Raw genomic sequence first — 26,818 nt, 5'->3', positions numbered from 1 at the left:
GGCAGCTGAACAAATGAAGCATATAAAGCAGGATTAATAAAGAACAGAGGGAAAACTACAGTGACATCTATTTTAGTGCTAACATTGAAGTGCAGAGCAATGAGCTTCAGTGCCAGCAGCTGGGCAGCTTCAGAGCTTTATCATTTGGTTGCTTTTCTGGATAGAGCGGAAGGATTTAGCCCAAGAAAAAGCTCAACTAGACATTGCACTTCTCCTTTCTGGCCACACGATGTACCCATCACACCACGAACAGCCTGGATGGACTGCCAGCAGCAAGAGACCCGGCTACAAAGGCAGGTGTTTGAAGGTTGAAGGACAAAGCCTCTCCTCGCCTCTATCCAGCCCCTCTATAGCACCCCACAGCCGCAGATCAGGGCTAGGGGATGAAGGGGATGGAGTTCGTGTGGTCCGGGTGCTTCAGCTTTCCTCTTGTTGGATGAAGGTGACACATTGCTGTGAAAGCAATAGGAGCCAGATGGTCGGGAGTTGGTGGCAGCGTTTGATCAATGTGAATTATAATGGAAAATGAATAATTGGAATTATTTTTGCTTTGTAAACGTGAGGTTTTACTGTGGAGGATGTGAGGGACTTATTTTTCACTTTTAATTACTGGAACGTTTTGGTCCTTTGTCATTTGTATGTGGTCATGAGCAAAATCCAGGGGTTCTTCAGAACCAGAGCTGGGATCTGCAGGACCCAGTTGTCAGTGATGAGATTTGTAAAAGCGGTATTGGGATTGGTATGAATGAAGACCCGTTTCTGTAAGTATCAGAAGAAATAGCAGGGCAGGGAGGTTAAGGACAACTTGTGTCCGTAACTAATGACACCATTCCCAGCAAAACCAATTGAGACTATGTTGGTTTTGTCAAGCCCAGAAGGACTGCACACTGATAAGCCCATAGTACACACAACTCATTCGTGAAAGACGCTCTGTATCACATCTCCCATTCCTTCTCCTGGCAGCCCAGCAGGAGCAGAGACTGCAGCCAAGGATCACTACGAAGCAACTGTCAATTCTTAAAGATTATTTAAGAACTGTCCCAAAATTGAGAGGTTTAGTGAAGAGCTGACAGCTGTCATCCCTTGTTGTGTGTGTTGCGTGCAAGTGATTGGGGCCAGACCACTTGAACAACCATGTTTCATTGCTTGTGAGCATCGAGTGAATTGTATCTATAAGAGAACAAGTGCAGGCTAGTAAAATCAGCTTAAAATGTAAATAAATACTGCATTCCCTTCTGTAAGATCTCATATTGCGTTTGGCCACACTGGTTTTCTATCTCAGCAAGAATGGTACTGCTAAAAGCTCAAAGCCTGCTGTCTTCAGGATGCTCGGTGAGTCAAATTACTTGAGCTGATTAATGCTGCAGTACCAGGGAAGCTTAATCTTAATGATTTGGTTGCTGTTGTCTTAACCCACTGAGTTGTGAATGCTGGTAGGCCTCCCTCAAACTCTAGTAGCTGTAGGCATTGCCATCTGGTTATCCTCTAGCACAATATGATGAAGAGAATCCAGATCTGCCTCATTGTGTACATGCTTTGGTGACACAGTGATTACAGTCATTTGCATGGCATTGCTGATCGCTATCCTGCAGGGACAGCAAAGTCCTGTTACCCAAGCCTGTGGAGTGGCTTTGCGTTGCATCTCCGGTCCTAGGTTTCAGAGCCAGTTTGTAATATTTTGGCAAACCCAACCCTTACAGTCATGAGGATAACTTTCAAAATGTGGAAATAAATTCCAGCTGCCACCCTGCTTGCCCAGTTTAAAACCACAGGTGTATTCCATAGCACGATGGCTTGACTCTACCACCCATGATGCAAGAACTTGCAAGAACAGCAAGTTAGCCATAAGCTTGTCAAGCTAGTTTCATGCATGTCACAGCTCACAAGACACCTGAGAGGTACAACATACTTGTACATTCACTTGAATGCTCATAATGGGGAGGTAGCAGAGGTCTGATTTTCAATGAGATAACATCCATCCACATGTTTTATAGATGACCTGTTAGCACAGCTCTACCACACTAGCTGTTTGACTCAAACCATTCATTTCACAGCAGAACAAAGTGGTGTTGTCTTCCCTTTAACTAACTCACAAAGCACTTCTCTGTGGTTATATCTATCTTAATCAGACAAACTGGGGATTCAAATAAAAGAACTAATCAAAAAGGGCTAATCTGCTCCTTGGCCGTAATTGGATTTCCTCTGCAAATATTAAGTTACAACAATAGCAGCGGCTTTTGTTATATATTTAGTTTGAAATGCTTCTCTTCGTGTGAACTAGACAAATGTATATTGTCTGCCCAGACATTTTAGAAGGCAGAAATGAGGAGCACATGGCCAAATTGGTAGATGGTGGTAGAAACAACCTCTGGGGGTTGGAACTAGATGATCTTAAGGTCCTTTCCAATCCTAACTATTCTATGATTCTATGAAAACTGAATAAGGTCATTGAGCTGTAATTAGAACTTCTTCCCACTTTTATCTCTGTTGAAATATTGCAAGAAACTTTACCTATTTATCTGTAATGATGCGTAGCAAGCTCGAATAATGTCTGGCTTGAGCCAGCTGGGACTCAGTCTAGGTCTTGACTCAGTTCTCATTAAAGACAAGTGATCATTCCACATTTTTCCACAGGTCTCATGAAGCTTCGTGGGTTTCAAATGGCAAGGCGCTACAGCTCTGACAACCACCGCTTACCTGCTTGGTTCAGGCAACAGCCATCTCTGTATCCAAAACTGACAGAGGCTAAGGTGCAAGAGGACAAGAGGACATGTCTGTCAACTGCTGGTCTAGGATTCCTCCAGGTATCTCCTTGGGGTTTCAGCCAGGAAGTGAGAGGACAAAGATATGACCATGGGTTGAGATAGGCTTTTTGGAAGCCACCACATTGATGGCTTCATAAAAGGTACATACCAAGGCACACCACCAGTCACAATTTGTAAGTCATACATGGGCAGGTCTTCAAATTACACTTCTTTCTTCTGGTGCTTGCAATTCTTGCAACTATTGCACTATTATTAGTTCTGGGACCAGAATTTCATGCTTGAAATTAACCACACTACACTTTGAATAGATTTTCTTCAGGATTTGTGATGTTCTGCTTTGTGCATCTCAGGATAAAATCTATCCTGTGGAGATCTGTAGGCTTTTAATGGAAAAGCTGTATCAAACCCACCTTGATAGCGAACCCAGGCCCTCTAGTCCGGGAACCAGCACGCTGCTCACTGTGTGTGTCGAATGCAGAATTACCCTGACCTTACCACTCCAGTTGCCTATTGCAAAGGAGTTGCTCGATGATTTCTCCCACTCCTCAATCCTCCTCCAGGAAACAAAGTCTGTTTGGTTGGCAGAATAGGCAACAGGTCTGTCAGCCCTGCTGCTCCACTATGGCACACATCAGTACAAATACCTACTGATCTGGGCTCTCCCAAAGCCCCTTGAGAGCTGAGTACCTGTGCAGAGGGCTTGGAGAAATGCTACCCTGGGTAGGCTTGCCCTGGATTCCAGGGGAAGGGGTTAAATGGAGTGGAATGCTGGTAACCAGTGACACCAGCATGCAGGCAAAGGGGGCACGCTGGCAAAGGGCACAGTCTGGGAAACTGAACTTGAGTACTAAGTTACAGTTCTCATTCAGGGGCATTTCCAAAGGAGTCACAGAGAGCTTGCTTGGTGACAGAGCCCAAAAGCCTGGTTCAGCAAGGCAACAGCTGCCTATGGAAGGCTGACCCAGCTAAAACTCTGGATCTTCTCCAAACAAATATGGAAACGTAAATTCTGTTTGGAGTGATTTTTATTTCAGGTTGAGAAGCTACACAAAGAAAGAACAAATATACATTTCCATGAGAGAAGGGAAAGAAGAGAGCATCCTATTGTGTCACCCTTCTAATACAACAAAGCATCTCAACCTCAGCCACAGGACTGCTTTCTTCCTGGGCAGGCAGGGAGAGGTTTTACACCAAAGGGTACACTGCACAATAAACATCTGTAATATCTACCCCAGGGTCACACACCCCCAGACACAGCAATATGGTTTGTTCTTGCATATATGCACATACATCTGTTCTTGGTAGATAATAAAAAGGCTGATACAGAGCCACATGGATCAAACCCATAGCTTTTACAGAGGAATAGTTACAGATGTTCACAAGGATCAATACATCCACATGGCACAAGTACTTATTCAATGGAGTGGTTACTCTAAGCACTAGGGTTTATCTGAAGGCCGATACCTTCGTATCAGTGATAGTGAATTGTACTGGAGCAGATGGCAGCGAATTCCAGAGTTCATCTGTCTGTCAATTTATTAAAGTAATTAATCAAAATGGCTTAGCATATAAAAATACAAGAATCCTCCCTCCTAATTAGAGCAATTTGTGTTCATGTAGAAATAAAAGCACGCACACGCATACACACATCAGAGGCAGGATGGCTGACAGAGAGCTTATGGGATAAAGAAAAGAAACTCACTTTCCCTGTCCCACACCAGGACATCATGTTCTCCCTCCTGTCTCCAGGGATAACGGAGTCTCTCACCTTTGGTGCATAGTTGTATTCCAAAGCCAAGTAGCAACTTGGAATTTGTCCTGAAGGGAACCAGGACAAGGCACCTTTAAGGATAGTAAGGCAGATTGCATACCTCTGCAGCAGAAGGAGACTCCTCATGTCCTAGGGATGGTCCTGCTGTCCCTGACTGTAGAGGGATTAATCAGAACCTGATCAAAATCCTCACCCTCACAAGGTGTGGGTGAGTCAGTCTCAGTTTGCTATAACCATGAAGCTAGTCAGACAAAAGAGGCTCATCTCCCTTTAGCAGAGATACGCTCAGCTGTTTGTAGTGCTACAAGTGGTCTCCATCACCTACAGCATGTGGATGACCTTACGAAAGAGTAGCCAGGATAGCAACGGAGAAAGTCTAAATAAGATTATATTCATACAAGATTGGAATATTCATGGATGGCCAACACATTCCCTCCACTGGTCTTCAGGGAAATAATGCCAACAGAGGGGCAGGGACATGCTGTGGGGCAGCGCAGGGAGGCAGCCAGGGCTGGGTTAGCTTGGCAATAGTTACTTGACTTAACTGTAAAACATCATGAAGGTACTGCCTTAATTAAGCAGGACCTCCTTCAGCCCAGTCCCTCCTCCAAAGTTTAAGCTACATCTTCATCCCCTCGTAACAGGGTGTGAGACAGCCTATGTCCTCACATGGGACTCTAATATCTTTAATGTATGTACTATAGGAGCCTGGTCCTGCTGGGGCCTGGGCAGACTCCCAAGGACCACAGCAGACTCTGTAGGAGGGATACAGAGAAGGAAAACCGATTAAGAAATGAGGAAGCTTTGCTTCCACTTCAACACTATCTAGGAAAGACAATGTGCTTGAGGGCACCACAGCATGAGAATACTGTGAGCATGAAAAATGACTCTAGTTACAGCCAGCGGGTTTTAAACATGTTCCTTTACTGCTGCTTTACTGAACATGACCATCTTAAGAGGACCAGACCAAACCCCTACGCTGCTAAGTAGGTATCATCTCCATCACAAGCCCCCAGGCCATTGAAAGCTCAGGAAATTACATTCATGCACATTAGTGAAGGGCCTGGCCCGTCCATTTTGTAGCATTCCTTCTGGTTCTTAAGCTACAATTCAGTCCAGTTAACTCCTGCAGTATTCTTTTCTGGCTAAGCAGAGTTCTTTCTGTGGGAATGTAATCCAGGGGGATTCAGGCACGTGTAAACAGCTTCCTACGGAGGAGTTTTCCCCTGGTGATTTCTTTCTGCAGCCTGTAACTGCAATTAACTTCAGTCACATCACCATGCCATATGCAGTTTAGCTTCAGCTGCTAAGTTACATGCTTGCAGGAGGGTTTTACTTTCTCTGTGTTATCAGAAGGAGCAAGTGAAAGTCATCCTAAGGATCTGAATCTAATCCAATACCAACTTTCTTGGTTTCTGTGGCTTTAACCCACACTGTTAGCTTTGCATTACAACAGGCTTGGCTCCAGATTCATTTCCTCATTCTGGTTCCTGTTGCAGGCAAACAGCATCTGTGGCCTTGGGAAAGACAAGTACAAATGTTTCTTGAGCAGGACTTCAAGAGCGCTTGGTCTGCTGAGATGCCCACAGTCCTCACCTCCTGCTGGCACCGAGATGAGTGGTTAAACCCAATGAGATTTCATTGCTGGTGAGGATGATGCAACTGCTGACACTGAGACAGGATTTGATAGGGAACCGTACCATGAACTCTCAAATGAAAGAGATTTCCTTTTTCCTTTTCCATTAAAGAAACATCCTAGAAGGAAGACAGCTCTCTTACATCTATACTTCTTCCATTCCTCCAAAAAAGGGAAGGTATTACCCTGCACTAACACTGCTATTACTGCTATGTATCAATACTCAAATGTATTTATAAACCTGCAGACGTTAGTTTTTTTTAGGGAGGTGATAGTTAAAAATGAACTTGGTTTCAGGATTCAAGATTGCTCCTCGCTTGCCTGGCAACTCCTCACGTGACTCAAGGAAGCATTCTTTCACCTTTTTCTGCCTGCATTCACTGCTGCAGCTGTGAAATGGTGCCTGCTGGTCACAAATGTCTGTGAAGACCCCATGCAGAGAATGAATACCACGTTAACATGCATTTCCCAAGCTGGTGCTTGGATGTGAAGACAGAGAGCTACAGGAGCCAAACAGGGCTCTTGATCACTTCTCAACAGACTTAAAGTACTCAATGGCAACTGTCTCAATGTGTTGCCCAATGCCTGGAAAAGGTTGCAGCTCATTTGCCATACCCTTTTCCCTCCTCCCTGACACTGAAGCAGCAAGTGAACATGGCTTTCATCAATATGCTTGCATAGATAACAAGGTCTTTGTCCCCAGAGAACAATGGCTACCATGCATTTATCTGAGGAGCATTTGTCCTAGCTATCCTGCAAGGAGGAATGTGGGTCAATCCCTGATCCAGAACTGTACCGTTATGTCTGTGGTCACGGCAGGCAGCCGCGAGCAGCTTATCAGAGCTCCACGCTGACACGCTGGATGCTTCGTTGTGGCTCAGTGACGATGTGCTTCAGAAACACCAGCACTCGTGTCTGCCTCTCCCTGCAAATCCCTGGGCAGGGATGTGCATCCTCTGCTACATGCTGGACAGATGCCTGCGGTCTTCTTGGTGCTGTCTGTATTGAAATGCCAAGGGAGAGATGCTTCCTTCAGGCCTTAGCTTCTTTATCCATTTCGTTACCCTGCCTTCTGCGATGCTCCCCCTGCGTCCTTCCAGCTCTTCCTTCTTTTCCTCCACTGTTTTCACCAATACTGTCAACAAGACAACTTGTTCTTTTAGTTGAAAAGCACTCTCTCCCACTGGAACTAGACAGAAACTAAGCCGTCAAGGCTCCTAATTAATGTTGAATTCATGGTGAGGTCTGTTAATTTACCTGAACCTGTGCTTTCATGGCACGCGAGGTGAAGATGGAAAGAGGCAGATATACAGGGCACTGTGCCCCTTGACGTAATCACATCTGCCTTTTGAAATGCAGTTCACACTGACACTAGCTCCCCTGCTTCCCCTGAGTTAGCCCAGCAAATGCATACACTGTATCTCCTTTCCATCAGTCCTTCATACTGTAACACAATGCAATCCTGACTTCATGATGCACACTTTAGCTATTTGATTCCCTTCAGTGTTGGAAAGTTCATTATTATTTAAGATTTAGTGCTCTTTGTCTTAGGAGTGCTCTCCAAACACTGCAACTCGCTATCCTCCACACTACTGCCTGTGAGACACAGGTAAAGCATCTGTAAACTTAAATGTCCTGTCTTTTGGTCCTTGGACTTCCTACCTGAGGCTCGTTGCTCACTGCCTGTGGGAGGCTCAGGATTAAAAATGATGATTCCCAACAGGAGGTGCTTTCCAGAGGCTGGTGGAATGTGCTGTGCTAGCAAAGGAGCAGAGCGAAGACTCAGGAGTGGGGACTGCAAATCTCTGCAGAAAGAGGAGGTGGGTTTGTACCTTTTCAAAGCACTCGAGGACATAACCTACAACATACGGCAGAGTGCCCAGTCACAAAGATACCAGGGCCTTCAACTCGACTGAAAGAGGAACTGCCTGAACATCTGTGTTCTTGCTGTAAAATACAAAGGAACCACAGCAGAATGAGTCTAAGAATGGTGACACTGAGTCACATCCATCTCTGGCACTGGCCACAGCAAATGCCCAGGCAAGAGTATAGGAACAGAGCAAGTACATATGAAACCTTCCTGCCCCTCATACTGTCCCTCCAGCCTCTTCAGGCAGCAACAGGGCTGCCTGGAAAAGACAAAGCAGAGGTTATTTCACCAGCTCCTGTGGCACTTTGGCTGGCTCCACATTTCTGTTATGTCCAAAGAGCACAGGCGTTTGTCACATCCCTGCAGGGGAAGCTCTGGGCTTGGCCCTAGACTGTTCTCAACACAAAACCCACCCTGATTGCACAAGACACCCCCAGAAGGGTTTAAAGCCCTTTGTAATTACTGCCTCTTGTAGTGTAATCACCAACACACCAGCGAGACCCAGCTGAAGTTTGGTTCCTAGGAATAATGGGTCTTTACTGAAATACCAAGCACATCATAGCAAGGCAGAATGCAAACTGCTTTTCCAATGACCAGCTGGAGCCCTCAAAACTTTATCCACTCTCCTGTTTATACCTGAGCATCCTATACATAAAACCAGCATCGGGCATGCCAGGAAATGGGATGAGATAAGGCAGTGACAGATAAAGCATGGAGTGGAAAGCCAGTCCTGAAGAAGAATAAATAAAAGATGGTCCAAAATAGTCAAATAAACTTCACTGAAAAAGAGAAGGTAGAAGTGGAAGAATAAACGGCATCAGAGACAAAATGGGAGTGCATATGCCAAAGGCTTGCAAACTCGTCTCTCCCATATACCTGTATCTTTCTCCCCAGAAGCAACTGCTGTACTAGAGTGCAGGACCCCAGCTGTTTGTCTGCTTTCCTAAGGAGAGAATTTGTACCTTAAAGAAACAGACTAAAACCAGAAAGAAAAAAAATTAGTGTTTTCTTGATGGAGTTTATTTCCTCTTGAAAGAAGCAGCAACTGACTAAAGGTTTCCACTGTACAGTCACATTGGGAGAACATAAAACACACGTCCAGTCGAGAGGCATTGGAGTGAAGTACCACACCGGCACCAGGCTCTGGAGTGCTTGGGTGAGAGCAGAGCAGGTACCACCGGCTGTACCTGTACTGCTGCTGAGCACTTTCTGAGCTCAGCCTCTGGAGTGAGGCTGAAATAGGAAGTTCCCAGTGTAACACACTGCACTGCAGGTCAAGGACAGCAGCCGAAACGCACCCCTTTCAACAGCCCTTTCAGTTCTCTCCCAATGGCCTTACCTGAAGACCTTGACCACTTGGAGTGCATAGCAAGTCTTCTATCTCATCGGGCTTTCAATCAGGATTCACATCGTTACAAGGGCAGTTCTTGGAATGTGTCAAATATCTTACAGTCCAATGGAGTGTAATGTTGGATATTTCACATCCGTACCTTAAGAAAAAAACAATGTGAAGCCGGGTGGAGAGCCCTAGGAGATGCAGCATGGCTATCATGAGGAATGGGAACATCACAGAAAACCAAGAAATGCCATTTCTGACACAGATGACACAGAAAAGACAAAGAAGATCTTTTGACAAGCAGTAGCTACCCAGCATTCCTGCTTCCATAGATCCCTCTTGCTGTGCAAGAACAACAGAACTGGCACCTCTATAAGTCTAAAGCACGGCGTACAGCTTCGGTAAGATTACAGACTTCTGGTTAAAACCCAAATACTAGTGATTCATGTAAACCCCACAGCACTTGTTTCCAGGAGAAGGAGTGTTAGGTTTCCTTGGTTAAATTCTTGCTATGAGAAGGATTTGACCTCCTTAAATCTGACTGCTGTAACAAGCTTTACATGGGACTAGTCATTCCCATTGATGCAAAATGTAGCAATCCACTAGTAGGGACTGGGAGAGGCATCCTTCAGCAAAGACTCTGAGATTCTGCATACTGGAAAATACTACAATGACTCTTAGGTATTGGCTTTAATTTACCATTTCCTGGGATCTACTGTCAGAAGGACATGGGTGACATGGTCTAGTGTGAGGCGTCCCTGCCCATGGCAGGGGGTTCGGACTAGATGATCATAAGGTCCTTTCCAACCCAAACCATTCCATGATGATTCTATGATGCAGGAATGTGCCGCAGCCTACGGCACACTATTACAAGTGAGGTGCAATCAAGCTGCAGCACCACAAGGAAGAAAGGTCCACACAGCAATGGGAAGGCGCTGCCTTTGAGGAAGCCCAGCCTTTGGACTTGTCCAGGAGAGTACTTTTAACTGTGGGCAATGACAGCCTTTGGGTTAAAAAAAGTGAAACTTGGGAAATATTCTAGTCTACAATGGTGCTGTGATGCTCCATGGGAAATGTCGTGAGAGTGCTGCCTGCTCTCACGTCCTCATCCCAGCTGCATGTGCCATGGTGAGGGAGAGCATCAGAGGAGCTAAGCTGTCTGATGGGGGATAAAATGCAACTACAGAACCCAGCCCACAAGAACAGTCTTGTTTTTCAGCTTCCTTGAGACAGACACATACTACTTTAAAATCAAAGTATTTGGGGTTCTGGTGCATTCAGATTTTTCAAATAAATACTTGGTTTTGGGTTTTTTTTTTTTTAAAAAGGGATTTGAGACCCATTTTTTCAAACTTCCAACATTTTTCAAAACACTTCTTATTTGTTGACTTTCACTGTCAGCTACAAAGAGCGCTTTTGGTTTCCTGAGTTGAAAGGAGTTGGGATGAATCTAATGGAAGGAAATGCAAAGTTTCAGCAAGTCTTGATCTGCTAAAAATGGAATAATAAATAGTGGGCAATGGACATCCCTAGAGAAAATTGTGTTTGTCTCCTTCCATTCTGAAGATGAGCCAAGGAATGACCAAATTTTGTGGACATGCTTATAAATAAACTGGTTAAAAAGAAAGTCCACCTGCAGTTGCTCAGTGGGCTGACTAATGCTTTCCTACTTCAATTGTTTGCACAGCCCTCCTGCACATGATTCAAGAGCCACGTTTGACGCACTCACTGAGTTTTCCCTCAGAGGCAGCAACATCTCACTCTGAGCATCTTTTTTGCAACGCTCATTGTGTCCCTTTACCAGGAAGGATGCTTTGCAAATTAAGCACATGAAACTGGAGGTGCCTTTTCCTAGTGCCGTGAACATACGCATCAGCAGCTGGGTATCCTTTCAAGACAGCTTCCTCTGAAGCAAAACAGGAGAAAGAAAAAAAGGGAGACTCAGCATTACTTTATATCAAAGCTAAGTGTAAATGCGTATTGCTGAATTAACAGTGTGGAGACTGACTTTACGCAGTCATCTTGCTAAAGTAGCCAAGGGGAAGTGTCGCAAGTCCAGGCAAATCTTGGCATATGCACAGATATAATTTCATGACTATGTGCTGTCCAAAAAGCCCAGATAAATCGACAGGAGTTTTGCAATGAGTTTTGCTGGACTGTGTTCAGGTTCAGGGTGCAAATTCAGGAAGTATGTTGTAAAGGAAAAAAGGAGGAGTCAGAACCCAGAAGCGTTTTGCTCAGCCTCAAGCAAAGGTTGCCATCTGCCACTACATGTTACGCTGGCCCAGCACCACCCAGAAGTACTGAATGTTAAGCTGCTGCCAGAAAAACATTTATAGAAGGACCAGACTCCAGGAACAGGTACGCAGCTGCCCCAACACACACATCACTGACCTACGTGGGGTTATAAACCCACCTCTTTCCCTTTGCAGCTATCACTCAGAGTTCCCTGTCGTCAGTTCCCACATGATGTGTGCTCAGATTTTTTCCTCCCCTGTTCAGTTTTGCTGGAAGAGGGATATGACGTAACTTGTTTGGACTGACCCATTAAATAAACAGGAGCAGCACATAGCGTGCTAGCAAAAGAGTTTTCATGAAGGGAACTGACTTCTTGATCTCTTGATGCTGTCACAGGCAAGCTTCTTTCGGACCTATTTATGCTGGAACAGACTCTACATTTTCTTCAGCCCCTGAGGGATTACTTTAGCAAAATTTGTGTTTCTTCTGGATTTTGTTCCTTAACAGCTTGGTTAAAGGAAAGGAGAAAACCAGTCCTTGATCTGCGTGAAGATCTGCTATGTTTGGTCCCAAAGTTTGGGAGTGACTTACCAAAAGGCAGAAAAGCTGCTATGAGCTGCGCTGCAGGGGGGGAATGGAACAAGCTATTAATTCAGATATGGAAAAAAAAAAAAAAAAAAAGCTATTTTTCAGGACATATTGGATGTTTTCAAGGGATTGGAGAACAGGAGAGGAAGAGGAGGAGGCGAAAAATGTTGCTTCATATCGTGTCAGTAACGGTCAATACGTGTTTCCAGGCCAGAAACTAAGTTCAAGCAACATTTTCTCCCCCTCTGGAGTTTCTAGCCTGCATCTCCATTCGAACAGCAGCACAATAAGCTTACTAATTTTTCCCTATCACAAGCACATACTGGGTTTGTCTACTTCCTCACCTCCAACCCATATGAGCCTTTACTAACAGAAGCCTTGTTAAACCAGAAGTTTCAATGGCAGTTTCCACGTACATGTACATGTGTGTGCGCATGCAGCACATACACGTGTACACACAGGAATTATCAAAATACTACTATAAAGGGAGTGCTCTTTCTCAACACCCCTTCTCTGCCCACCCCACCTCCCTCCCCTTCCCTAGGCCAGCATATCCCAAAACAGACTGGAACTGAAAGCTTTCAAGAGCCATCCAGCCCTTGTTAGCACTGCAAAGGTCTAGGTGCGTTAGCAAGTTCCTGGTCCACCTCTAGGACACGTGTTGACAAACGGCCTCATCACAATACTGATTCCTTGGATTCAGGATCTGCTGTACTGCTCGTGTTGGAGACTTGGTTTTTGTGGGTTACCAAAGGCGATGTTTCCGCTTCCGACTTGCTGTTAGCAACTGCTTCTACGTTGACTTCCTTTAGCTCCTGCTCTTTGTCTTTCTTTTCCTTTTCATTCAGGTAATTGAGGATGCCTGCTCCCAGGGCATCCCCTTCCACATTCACAACTGTGGTGGTTCGGTCCCTGGTTAAGATCAGAAACAAAAAACAAAGCAGCAGGCTTTAAGCTTAAGAGAGTTACAACACAAGAAGGGGAGAGAGCTGATTCAGCCCTGCTGATCCACTGGCTTCAGTGGAGCTACACAAAGGGGATGTTGTCACAACAGGTATTTTCCACAGAAGTATCACCACCATTTCAGAACCAAAACTGTGCACCACAGCTGGTTTAAGGTCAGCCCAACTTTACTATCAGCTGGTTCTGGTCTCTCAGTGGGTTGCAGCAATGGTACTACTCTTTCTCAGGCATCCCGCTTTTCCCAGCCCAACTCCTTCCTCTTCCCCTTCCCCAGGTGAGCAGTTTTCAAATGCAAGTTCAGAGCAGGAACTTAATTTGGGCTTATCCAGAAGGTGACTCAGAGCACCCAGCTCTCTTTTTAACTATAGGGACTTGTACCTTAACCCAAACACCTACTGAAGAGGAGCAGGCAGAAAGACTGCGTTCTCTGGATTTCTTGCCAGTAGTAGCTTTGGTCCTATGTCACAAATCTACTGTGTCCTGGAGTCTAATGGAGGCAGTTTATGGGTCATAAAGAAGAACAATTTCTTCACGTGCCTTCTGAGACTTCCGTTGGTCATTCTGGAGCCTAACTTCAACATGTGCTCAACTGGTAACTGTGGTCCTTTCTGGTGATCACACAGCTACACTAAAACAAGACACGGGACTCTGGGACTCTCCCTCCCTCCTTGCTCCTTTTGTTACCACAAGGCTGAGTTCCTTGATTAGAACACTGTTGACCACAGAGGGATGCTACACATTTTGAAACGAAGGCAGCCAGCACACACAGGCTGAGGGAAGCCAGAATGAAAGGAAGGGGAAGGGTTTCACTCTTGCCTCCGAGCACTTGTGGAAATCAAATCTAATACTGTAACCCCTTAGGAAGATGGGACACAAATGGCTATCCACTGCTTTGCCTGTGTCTCTTGCCCTTTGGAGGTGGCTGATCCCCAAAAGGTGACAGCCGTAGCATTTGATGGCCCTAACGAAGCCATAGGAATATGATTACACTCCACAGACACATGTGGTGTGGGAAGGGAAAGAGAGCTGTTGCCTTCCCCAGCTTCGGGAATTCAAGTGTCCTCAGGCATCCTAATTTCCACATCTGCTGTGGAAGTGCACACCTATACAGAGAGGCTGGTGTTTCCAAAAAGCAACGCAGAGGGATTATGTACAGTCTAAACCAGGAACTGCCCAGTAACCCACCAACTGGAAAAGACCCCAATGGGATTCACATCACTTGACCCACGCTGACCAGTCATTTCAGCCCACTGCTCAACTTCAACCAGATGGCTTGAAAGCAGATTCTGTGCTTACATTATCAGATTATGCTTACTCCACTAGCATTCAAACTCCAAGCATGCTGCAATTCATGAGTGCTCAGAGAATCCTTCCAGTTTGATTTCCTGGTATTTGAAGAACAGCAGCCAGCCAGGCCTGCTCAAGGAAAAGCAGATAACCCTTTTCCATGGGGCTCATCTAACATAGAAGAGATCATCCCCATGTGGCATTCACATTCACCATGCACTTGCGGCTGGGTCCTCAATATTTAAAGTCAAACAATTTTTCTAAGCTTTCCTTAATCTAATTTAGGTGGTACAGAAGGTAAATTTAATCCTTAACAAGGACCTAAGTACAGTAAGTGGTGAGATAAGCTCTTCCAAGCAGAGCTGAGCAAGGAGATAATCTCCCATGTTTCAAGGAGAGGGAATGGGGTTTGGAAAGAAGAGAAGGAGGTGAGCAAAATCCTGACCTTTTACCCCTTTCCCAGAAGATGGAAAGGAAAGGTGGCAATACTGTGTATTAAACTTGGGACTCCAGCAGCATGTTCCAGCTGTGACACTGTGATGAGTGTCATGAACCCTCTGTGTCCCTACCCTGCCAATGGATGGCACCTCTCTGTGACGTTCTGGTTGTTGCTTTGACCAGTCTTGAACTCTAAAAATAGTTCAAACAACAGCTGACAACCGCTTCTGATGGAAACTGCTTCCCATCTGTGACAAACAAAGCTTGCCACCACCATGCAGACTCAATTTCCTTTTCCCCCTTTCCACCTGAATTTCCAACTAATTTCCAGCAATACCAACACTTTCTGAACAAACTTTTAACGATCTTCCTAAGGAAATTGAGACCAGGAAGAAATACGTTTTGATTTTGCAAAGTGCTTGCAGGGGAATGTTTAGCAATGCCCATCCAGTTCCAGCTGCATAAGGAACTGCCTGCTCAAAGGCACCACTGTGAAAGCAGAACAGAGTGTGCAACCACATTTAACTCACTGGAGGGCTTCAGAACTGGCAAGGCCAGGTTGGATGGGGCTTGTAGCAACCTGCTCTTGTGAGGTGTCCCGGCCTATGGCAGGAGGCTGGAACTGGACGGACTTTAAGGTCCCTTCCAACACAAACCATTCTGTGACTCTGTGATTTTAGCATACTGCTTTAATTGAGAAGGGACTCCCTTTTCCATTACCTATCAAGAGTTATCTGTCCTGTAGGCAACCATATATTGTATGGTTTTATTTTATACTGCACTATTTTGACTACAAAGCTCCATGTTTCCAGCTACACATCATTAACAGCAGATACGTGTGGCCTGAAGTACTTACACAATCCAGTCCACCGCTAATATCAAGGAGAGATCGTTGGTCGGAAGTCCAATGGCCTCCAAGATGATGGCGATGGTGAGGACTCCTCCGGCTGGGATCCCAGCTGCACCCACACTGGATGCAGTAGCTGTCACACTGCAGATCAATTTGCACACCCCGTTAGCAGCAGCTCCTCTTCCACACTTGCGTCCCACGCTTCCCCACTATGGGAATTGTAAACAAACTCTCCAGCATGGGATATGCAGGTCATTCGCTTCCCAGGCAAATCTTTTCCTGCCTGCTGATGCAAAGTAATGGGTGCAGAGCACAGTGGCTCAGCAGGCATCCACAGCAGCTACCAAGGCAATGGCTCTGTGTTTAATACAGTGATTGCCCTTTCAGAAAAAAGCAAAAAAACCCAACGCACATGATATCTCCTGCCCCTAAGTGTATAAAGGTAAACCCTGACGGCAGAGTACTGCCCCTTCTCTGTCTCATTTGCATTCTAGCACAAACCCTACATCAGGGGCTGGAAACCTGCAGTCCATGTGGTATAGACATAGACCACACACTTTTTCACGTACAGATGTCTACAGCTGAGTTTTCCTTGGACGATCACTGCATAATCCTCAGGCCTGTGTTAACACCTGATTCACTAAGAATGCCTGAAAGGCTAATTTGGCCATCTGCAAAGAAAATAATGGGCCAGCCCTGCCTTAGATAAACAAATAATATACCAAGAAATGCAATAAGGAAGGAAATAAAACCTGGCCATGGAGGGTAAAAAATGCCAGGAACCAGCCTTAAGAGGCATATGGTGGATACAGCTCTCACTTCTTAGCAGTGAGGGGCTAGAACTCCTTGTAGGATCCTCACTTCAGGAGCAGGGAAATGAAGGGAATGACACTTTATGGGTTACGGGACATGGGAGGGGAGAGAGTCCTAGAGAAGGAGGCAGGACTGAGGTGGTGGAGGGATAGTGGAGCAAAGCAGCCAGGAGGGGCATGATAGTGTGTCTGACCTGGGAAGACAGTGACATCATGGTAGGAAGGGCAGAGGTAAGCAGGAGCAGAGTCTTTCATATGAAATCAATACATAAGGAACTGAGGAGGTGGCAGGAGGATCTTCCAAGACATCCAGAGGATGAATCAGGGGTGGCTTTCTGGGTAGAGCAGCATGCCTCCATTACCCAGCTTAATGGTGAGTGAGGAGTAGGGAAGTGAAATGCTTAAGGAAGGAGAGGAATTTAATGTGAGAAACAGCTTTAAACAGCTCCAAGTCTGTTTCGGAATTCAATTACCCTTCCCAGGTTCCACCTTTTATTGTATCGAGATTCTGGCAAATCTTATCAAGTTTGAAAGACTCAATCCTTTAATCACCCTGTAATTATGTTTCATAGCAGTTCACCAACTTTAGGTCAGAGATGTGGAATGCAAACTGCTAGCTATTAACAGAGAAACCACAGGCTTGAATGTGTCTGGAGGCCAGAAGGACGTGGTTGCAATAGTAAGCAACTTACAGAATTGTGAAGATTTGCCCAGCGTTGAGGTCCACATTGTTCAGCTGAGCAATAAACACAGTTGCCATGCACTGGAAAATAGCAGCTCCATCCATGTTTACAGTTGCCCCGATAGGAAGGATAAACCTGCTGATCCTCTTGTCAACCCCATTGTTCTCCTCAATACATTTGATCATTGATGGGAGAGTGGCTGAGCTAGAAACAGAGAACAGGGAAAAATCAAACATCAAAAGCATCAGGGTGCACCGAATGGAAAGTCACTGTCTCATGGCTTTCATGTTTCTAACATGCTGCAGACAGGGCTGTCAAGACAATGATGCCATTTCAATAGTCCCTCTCTGACATGACAGCAATGAGGGACCTGCCTTGTTGGTCTTGAGCAGTGATATTTAATAATCTGCTTCCGTTCAGAAATAGCTGATAAGAACTCTAATCTCCCAGAAGCAAGAACTCATGACTTAACGCAGTAATGCAGCCTAACAGGGCTGTAGAATGATCAAGTTTCAAACCACAAAAATGCACCAACAGATGCCAAAATAAACACAACGCATGCAACAGCAATCTCTGTTAATGATGTACGAGTGCCTTCTCAAATGAACTACTAGAATAAACACTGTTGCATTTATTTATTGCACTATAAGTTACTCTCTCCTCCTTGATGTACTTCAGCTCCTGTGGCAGACATGCATCTGCTTTTGGAGATGACCTGAAAAGATTTTGTACAGTTATGGTATTTGATCAGGTGTTTGCCTCTTGAGAGAAGTGTAAATGACATACCTGACAGCTTGGGTATGACAAATGAAAGCTGATCAGGCCAAATCTTTGACATCAACAATACGAAGTCCATTTACACTAGCTAATATATCACAGAATCATAGAATCATGGAATAGTTAGGGTTGGAAAGGGCCTTAAGATCATCAAGTTCCAACCTCCCTGCCATGGGCAGGGACACCTCACACTAAACCATGTCATCTGCTTTGCTCCTGCAAAATAAGTCTAAACTTGTTCCAGATTCTTCTGAACCTGGAGAACTGAAATTCTCAGGACAAAGTTCCTCACCACTGACCCGCACTTTACTTAAAACTGAAAAGAGAGCTGGCAGGATCATTTTTAAGGCCAATTCTTTCACCTTTTCCCCAAAAAAAATCCAACTCAGCATCATGCTACAGTCCTAATACTTTGAGGAACTGTTTTCAACAGCTGTTTACCAGTATGTGCTGTGTGGCAGCTGCTGACAGCAGTGAGACCCTCTATGTTCACAAGTATCTTTTTGCAACCTCAGGAACAATATTCACACCTAAATCTCAACACAGTTTGGTGTTGGGATATAACCAGTTTCCAGTGACAAATATAACCAGACTATAATCCCCAAAGAAGCACAGAAACCCACCTGGAGCAAGTGGCAAAAGCAGTGGCAAATGGTGTGATAAGTCCCAAGAGAAAACGATATGGATTTTGACGTGTGGATGCAAAATAAATAAGGGGCAGAATGATTCCTCCATGGATGAAGTGGCCCAGAATAGAGGCGAAGATGTATTTTCCCAAACTGGTCACCAGAACCACAATATCTTCCATTTCAACGATCTTGCTCCCAATAAGGAACATGATGCCAATAGGTACATACCTGTGCAAAGAAACAGTGTCTGTCATTAAGCATAAACAAAAAGGTCTTGGAAAATATGCCATTTTCTGTCCTGGAGATAGCATTCTCCTAAGGAATATGCTGCTTCTAGTATAAGGCATAAGTAACCTTATTCATCACACACTCAGGTTAAGCAGATTTGGAAGGCTTCTCTTAACACTCTTGCTTGGAAGAGTGTCAAACTCAAAGAGCTCTGTTTCAGCTAGGAGAGTGCTGAGGGAAGCCAAGTGGGAAGCAGAAATGCTGGCAGAAGCCATAAGCCCAACACACTGGTGTGGAGTTTTAGTCCATCAGGGAGGAAGGCAGGCAAAGACCTAAAGCTAAAGTCACTGCTGAAGGGACAGCGATGGTAGGAAAGAAAAAGGAGATGTTTCATGTCTCTGGAGCACAGAAAGGGATGGAAGAGTAGGATCTTACAGACGTGGTGACTACCAGCAGAACTATGAAGTTAGGTCATTCCAACGGCAGACATACTGGGCGACAACATATTTAGTGTAGGGAAAGAAAAAGCTATGCCCATAGCAGACAGCTCAGCTGAAGGCTGTGGATGCATGTGCCGAAGACAGCAATTAACTCTGCTGTATGCCTACAAAGACTAAGTTATATGACCAGGCTTTCAGAGCTCCACTCAAGCCAACAGCCACATACACACACATTCCCATGCCCCCTACCTAGAAACATGCCACGTCTTAGGACGTCAGCATTTGTTTGAGGTTTCCTTCGTCAGGAGCGCTTGGAGCTGATCCAGGGGTAGGGCCAACCTGCGGGCCACAGCCACACCTCTGGTCCCAGCAGTGCAGCTGGGAACAGCCCTGAAAACACAGAACTGCCCTTGCACCTACAACAGCACAGCTACTAATGCACTGCAGGAATCACTTCATGGGCAGGGTCAGCTCCTCTGGAGTTCCACTTGGGAAGCCTGTGGCTGAGTACCTCTGCTAATGCTGTCCATGCTCCATAGGTTTCTGCTTCTAAGACTGAGAACACGAAAAGATCACCCAGCTCCCCAGAACCCTGCCCCAGGCACACACATGACTACAGGAGATCTGCCTGTACATTACAGGAGTAAAGAATGGTTTCTCTCCCACTCTTCCCTCCAATCTGTTGCCCATGTTCAGAAAAGCTGATCTGTGAAGTCAGGACAAAACTTGATAAGGTTTGGTTAAACATGCAAAGGTTTGGAAAGAGGCAAGCCTTAAGGTTACCCACATCACTCCTTCTAAGCCTGCTTCTCCTTCAATGAGCAGAGAACAGCTCCTCAGGGCCCATGTGGGCACACTCCCTCTGTCCTCCCTCGGTTAGATCTCATGGAGAACCTCTTGACCTGTCCCCACTTAGCCTCTGTCAGTTCTGCACATACTGCCTTTGAACCACACTTCTTAGCACCCCAATCAGCCAGATCTAGCTGAGCCCTGGCTCTGAGCAAGCTCTGCAAACATGAACACTGATTCAGAGCTGAGACTGGATCCCTGCCATTGAAGAGGGAGGCTGGACAGGAGGGAACTAAAGCTGAGACCAAAGTGCTGCTGTTGTATGGGACGAAATACAAGTTTAAGCTGCCTTTTTTAATTAGCAGTATGATTTCCCCCATTCCAAAGTATCCTTTGGGAGGTACATGCAGCTTGACAGACTTTGAATAAATACCAGGACAACACAAGAGCCGCAAATAAGGAAGGAGAACAAGTAAGGGCTACGGTGCACCGCAGTGTTAAGAGTCAGCTGTGGTCCCAATAATCCACAAAGTAAAGGATTATATACCAACTGACTGGCTTCAAGTGTTAGCACTGTAATCAGCTGAATACAAGAACTGCCTCTTATCAGTATTCAGTGTCCAAGGAATTACACTCAAAAGACTTAAGCTACTTTGAGACTTTGAATTTTTCAATCCTTTATGACAGCAACTAACAGAGATCTGCCTGTGTAAAATCAGGTGGTTTGTTAAAACCTTTTTACTTCTTAGAAGGAAGCAAACAGCAGGAATGAAAAATGCAGAATGAAGGGAATAAAAATACCTCGGCTAAGATAAAGCTCACAGCTTTTCCAGCAGCTTTAGAAAGGGAGCGAGGAATGTCCCACTGTTGATTTGTTAGCTAGCTGTCCTTATGAATGTGTCTATTTTTGGGGGGGGGGGGGGGATTAGAACTGTTGGTTTCACAGGAGCAGCCTAGACCCATCCAGCTGCACAAAACCAGCCATATCACTGCTCTGAGGCTCAGATTCACCCTACCTGACACAAAACCCAGTCAGGAGGCTGGTCCTACCCCAGCTGAGGTGGCCTGAACCACTCTCTAGAGGTGCCTGCCTCCTCCACTGCTGGTTTCTTGCTTAGAGAGAAAGTTCAGTGCACTCCAGTTCCTAACATACAGACTTTACTCAGTGCCAAAAGCTTTATGAGATTGGTCAGAGCAACACTCAGCCTATAAACGTGTCTGGAGTACAGGGAAGTAAGTGAAATAATGGATTTGCTCATTAATAGCAGGAGACAAAATAAACGATCAACCTTAGGAAACATCTACTCTCAGGGATGTGAAATGGAAAGGAGAAGAATCTCTGGAGAAACAAGCACAAACGATTGCTGCTGGGCGCATTAAATCCTGCTTCACTCAAGAAAATGAGGGAGATCTTAAAAGAGGAACAGAGATTTAAAATCCACTGTGTAACTCAGACTCTGCTGGTAACAATGACAAAACACTCAATAGCCAGCACTACTGCTTCAGAGCATAGCCCTGGAGACTGTTTCTCCCTTCTATACAAAGGGATGTAGGTTCTCCATCACCCTTTGATGCAAGCGGAGAGATGGTGCTCTGTACTCATGCACTCAACAGGGTTTCTCTCAAACCCCTTGGATGTCTTTCAGGTCACTGACCAACAGAAAAATGAAGGCATGAAGCCGTGAGTATGATTTTAGTTACACACTGCATTTGCAAGTGCACTCCAAGCACAAACACTCCTGGCCTTCACATAACCATGTTCCTCACTTGCTCTCATCTCCTGTATTCATTCAAGGTCAGTGCCTTTAGGCACATGATGGCAGCTAGCCATCGGCTTATGCTGCTTTGAAATAGAAACCCACATTTCCACTAATTAATCAAAAATGAGTCCTGGAGAGCCTCTGAAGTGTTCCAGACTGGTACCTTAAGCTATGTCTGACTGACTAATTACAAGGCACAAGCAAGAAGGAAGGACCCCATCACGTGACACCGTGACATTTGCTTTTGCTGTGATGAGGGATCTGCTAGGAAAAAGCTGGAAAGATGGATAAATGGTGAGATTCCTGAGCTAAACATAATAATACACTGCAGTCACACACTTACCACATAATCCAGGAAACCACGACCATAGTTGCCTCGTTGAATGAATTAAAGAAGCGAATCAGATCTTCCCCTTCCTGGCCAAGCTTTTTCAGTGCTACTCCTAAAACCAGAGCAAACAGCACCAGTCCCAGGATATTCATCCCTTCAACCTCAGTACCGACAGGGACCTGTAGAGGCAAAAACCCGGCGGTTTGTTAGATGCAAGACCAGCATGAAACCCAGCAGAAGTATCACCTCATTTTGTCGCTGTCCAATTAATCTGAAATCAACAAGCAGAACCTACCTTGGGAAGGAAGAACCTATTTGTTGAAGGAAACCAAACAAGATCTGGACACAGTCCAGATACAAACCTTCCTAGTTATGAGCTGGCGTGGATTCACAGGAAAAGGAAAGAGTCTGATGTTACCTTCCCTCATGCCCTTCAATATGATAAGTGTGCTTTCAGTGACTTGAACAGCAATCATCCCCAGTTTACTCACAACAAGCTCCACTGCAGATGCGGAACAGTACGGGCACCAAATCCATTTGTGGTTAAAAGACTGAAACCCCTGTTTCCCCATAAAGGAAGATGGGTGTTGGAGAGACCGCAGACATAAATGGCAGATACTGGTCATACTGCCTTCCTAGCTCTGCTTATTCCACAAAGCATCATTCACTGCTGACACTACGATATTCTACTGCCTAAACAAATCATACCTCCAAGAGGCTTGCAGTGGTCTGGCCCCAAACATCTCTTATTTCTGACACCTCTGATAGGAATCTGCTCTCAGAAACTGCCAGCTCCATCCATTGCTTTAGTGCAATATTTATACCAAGGTGAAAACCAGGGGAAAACAACCAATGTGATGAAGCAGAAAGGCAGGAGAGGGGTAGAGAAAGGTAGCAAACTGAGGAAACTGCTCATTCATCTGTCCATCTGTGGGAGATGCAGAAAGAACAGAAGAAATACCTGTTCCCCTTCTCAAAAATCGTGTGGCTGCACGATAAAAGAGAAGAAAACCAGGATCCACCTATTGACAAAAACCAGTCTGATTACAAGTCTGCTCTGCTGCTCCTTCACAGTTCTCAAAGACAACTGGAGCTTGCTTGCCAGGGTAGTATCCTACGAACTGAATGAGTGTTCTTGTGGCTACATAAAAATACAATTGCTTTGACAAACTGGGTTTTTTTCTCCCCAACTTGGCAGTACAAGCTCATGTCCAATTGTTGTTTCATTTGGAAGAGCTTCTGAAACAGATTATGTCTGTATACAAGTGTTGGCCTTTTGGCTGGTTTAAGTAGACACTAGCTCAACACTAGGAAAGAAAAACATATTCTGAGCTAAAAGCTTGAAATGAACATTGAGTAAAGAACTTGGGATACTGAGCTGCTAAACTTGATATGCTAAACTGCATGAAGATAGGCTGAGAAAGCTGGGGCTGTTCAGCCTGGAGAAGAGAAGGCTGCGTGGAGACCTCATAGCAGCCTTCCAGTATCTGAAGGGGGGCTATAGGGATGCTGAGGATGGATCATTCATCAGGGACTGTAGTGATAGGACAAGGGGTAACGGGTTCAAACTTAAACAGGGAAAGTTTAGATTGGATATAAGGAAGAAATTCTTTACTGTGAGGGTGGTGAGGCACTGGAATGGGTTGCCCAGGGAGGTTGTGAATGCTCCATCCCTGGTGGTGTTCAAGGCCAGGTTGGACAGAGCCTTGGGTGGCATGGTTTAGTGTGGGGTGTCCCTGCCCGTGGCAAGGGGGTTGGAACTTGATGATCTTAAGGTCCTTTCCAACCCTAACTATTCTATGATTCTATGAATCCAGCCTGCTCGAGATGATGTTTTTGCTGGAAGTACTGCTCATCTGGCCTCTTAGTGGCAGGTGGAAATAAAGTACTGCAGGGAAGGGGGTAAACCATAAATTATACACAAAAGCATGAACTCTGAACTGCTGTTAACAAAAGTGTTTACAAACACTGAAGGTTCTGGCTTTTTTATTAGCTACCTACAAAATAATCAGATATAAGCTCTGCAATATAATGTTAGTTACTTGTTCAGGGCTAAATTGTCAGCATTCCAGCTGAAAGACCTGCAGTCATGAACAGGGTATTGAGAAGGAGGCGCAGTGTATTTCCAAAGCTATGAGAATAAATGTGCTGTTTTCTCCATCACAGTAACACTTTTCTCTCTGGATAGTTTTGTCTATATTCCATTTTCTGTGCCTGAAAGCCCTAAACTCCTCTGTGCTTCGAAAAGTTAAGACAAAAAAATGACACTCTTCTATTTACTGAATGAACTGATTGTGTACACGGCACGCACATGTTCTTCTGTATTTCTCTTTTGCTGGCAAAACATAACTCTAGGTAGGAGATATGGTTTACCATGAGACTGAAGAGAAACTAAGAATTTCAGTGATAACTTATCAGTACAAAGTACAAATCTACGTACGAGTCTCAAATTACAGGACTGATTCATTAACAGGAAGAAAGTCATTGTGGAGTAAAATAACACTGCCATGTCCATTCATCAAAACCAAAGCTTTCTCTGGGAAATGGGAACTTGGGCAAAATGTGATCGTTTTTACACCAGAAAAGAAACACTTCATGCACATGGACTGAATGCAACCCTTTCTCATTTTGACACAACTTTTCACCTTGTTGGTTTGGAGGGGTTTTTTGTGGGGTTGTTTTAGGGTTTTTCCCAACTCATTATTTTATAATATAACATCTTATATCGGGTTCATTCAATACAAGGCTAATATGAAAAGCTCAGCTTGGAACTGAATTTTACCATAATGGACCCAAATTTTTTCTGCACGCACACACACAAAATAGTCTTAAAAACATTGAGTACTCTTCTGTTTTGATTCTCAATCAGACAAAAAAATATACATCAAACTTTGCTATGGAACAGAAAATCAGTGCTTTAAGCTGCTGGAAGTGCCCAGCATTCCCACATGGATGTTACTGGGAGGGAATTCCATTATACTACTTTATACGAAAGCTTTGCAAAGCATCTGTCCTTTATATGCTCCTTCTACTGGAGATTTGCTTCTCAACTCACTGAAACCAGTGGTGTGAGTCTGTGTGAGCCTGAAGCAACCTGCTATCGTTTGGGCTTTCACAGATCTGCTCTCAGGAACAGGGCAGAAGTGCACTGAATCTGTAAGATTCAGCTCAGCTTCCCACCAGCTGTGTAGGGCACACAGGATCACAGAGCAGGACAGAGCTTGGAAAGCACATAGGAGAACCATGGCCAAACTTCCTAGTGCTTAATTTGGAATGCCACTTCCCTGACTAGACAAGGCCAGAGCTATTCTAGGTCCCTCTTTTCAGGTCTTGCTCTCCTTTTATCTCTCCTGACCCAATTTCTTTATGACACCCAACATTCACCGTTGCCTCCCATCACCACAGATGTGGGCAGAAGGTACATCATTTGCACAGAGTAGTAACTTACTGCAAGAAATCGCTCCCCTGCAAATCAAGAGGACAATCTGCCAGCGTCCACAGAATTTCACCTCCTTGGAGCACAATATGGAAAGAGTCCAGCAGTAAATCTTCAGCGGAAGATTCTCTTAATCCCAGCCTCTAAAACTGGCCAATGCTGAACAGCCTTTTTGTACTCTAACAGCAGAGTGCATCACCCCAAAGGAGCTGCCAAACTAAGCAGCATTGTGGACACCAAACAAAAAGAGCTTTAATGAGAGCTTTGTTCCTGGATAAACTATGGGACACGTTATTGTTTGCTTGAAATCATGTGCTCTGGTAGCAAGATGCAGGGAGCTCTTCTGGTCCTTGAATTTCTCTGAAAATCCTATTGTTTCTTAGCTCTTGAAACGAAATGCTTATCAAGGAAACAACTGCTGCCATTGAGCTCTCCCAGTAGTAGGTAGCTGAAAAGAGAATGCAGCGTGTGATGTGAGGAAGAGGAGCAATCACTGGTTTGTGTATTTTTACACAGGAGGAACCCAGAGTCCCCCCACAGCTTCCCTGTGCTGCAGATGGGGAACTGAGATAGTCTGTGCCCCAGGAAACCTTGCTGCTGAGGGGACGGAGAGGATATAGCCATAAAAGCAAGGTAAACACAAGGGGAGCATGTGAAATAACAAAAAACACATGGCTGAGCAGACATCTACGTGCCCCACTATTCATACCAACAGCAAGAGAAGACAAGACCTATTAACCAGTGAGGGGAAAAATAATATAATCAATGGAAAATTTTGCTCTACACTGTTCAGATGGAAAATAGAAAACATTACTCCTTTTCAATCAAGTATTCTGCTGATGAAAGAAAACATTATATAGGAATAGCATCATTTTCCTGGAACCCAACTTCTATCTCTATGATATTTATACTACGTATTATCCAAAAATCATAACTCTTCCTTTCCAAACTTAACCCTCATCTACCCATAAATAACATGGTCAGAGCAGTACTGAAACTGAGCTAACAAAACTGAGACAATGCTTTCTTTTTATTCGGTCCTTTCTTCCCTAGGGACAGTCGGGCGTCTTGTGGAATTAAAGCAGCTCAGCTCCGGTTTTGCTCCAACAACCGAAGAAAAGTTTTGGAAAAATAATAGCAGAAATAGCCTTTACATCATTACCCCTGGCAAAAACAGGTGCTGGTGACAAA

At 44.9% G+C, this 26,818-nt stretch overlaps 1 protein-coding gene across 3 annotated transcripts in view; it reads right to left on the bottom strand.

Moving 5' to 3' along the window:
• Positions 1 to 3,792: 3,792 nt before the first annotated feature.
• The window catches only part of SLC1A4 (solute carrier family 1 member 4), a gene marked incomplete at its 5' end in the record, with an annotated part of 36,741 nt that continues 13,715 nt past the window's right edge, over positions 3,793 to 26,818 (bottom strand). The window contains 6 exons of one of the 3 annotated variants that reach the window (XR_013956679.1): positions 3,793 to 9,275; positions 9,382 to 13,116; positions 15,749 to 15,883; positions 17,247 to 17,441; positions 18,638 to 18,871; positions 22,204 to 22,370. Coding sequence is in view for 1 of the 3 variants with exons in the window: in XM_080616460.1 (XP_080472586.1) it covers positions 12,882 to 13,116; positions 15,749 to 15,883; positions 17,247 to 17,441; positions 18,638 to 18,871; positions 22,204 to 22,370 (966 nt within the window). Of the gene's footprint in view, positions 13,117 to 15,748; positions 15,884 to 17,246; positions 17,442 to 18,637; positions 18,872 to 22,203; positions 22,371 to 26,818 lie in introns of all 3 variants that reach the window. The other 2 variants (XR_013956680.1, XM_080616460.1) reach the window with 2 other exon arrangements.

This window comes from Psittacula echo (assembly GCF_963264785.1).
Source record: "Psittacula echo genome assembly, chromosome: 4".
Classification (NCBI taxonomy): domain Eukaryota; kingdom Metazoa; phylum Chordata; class Aves; order Psittaciformes; family Psittacidae; genus Psittacula; species Psittacula echo.
The sequence above is the reverse complement of the archived record's forward strand: the minus strand, read 5'-3'. Positions and strand labels throughout refer to the sequence as shown.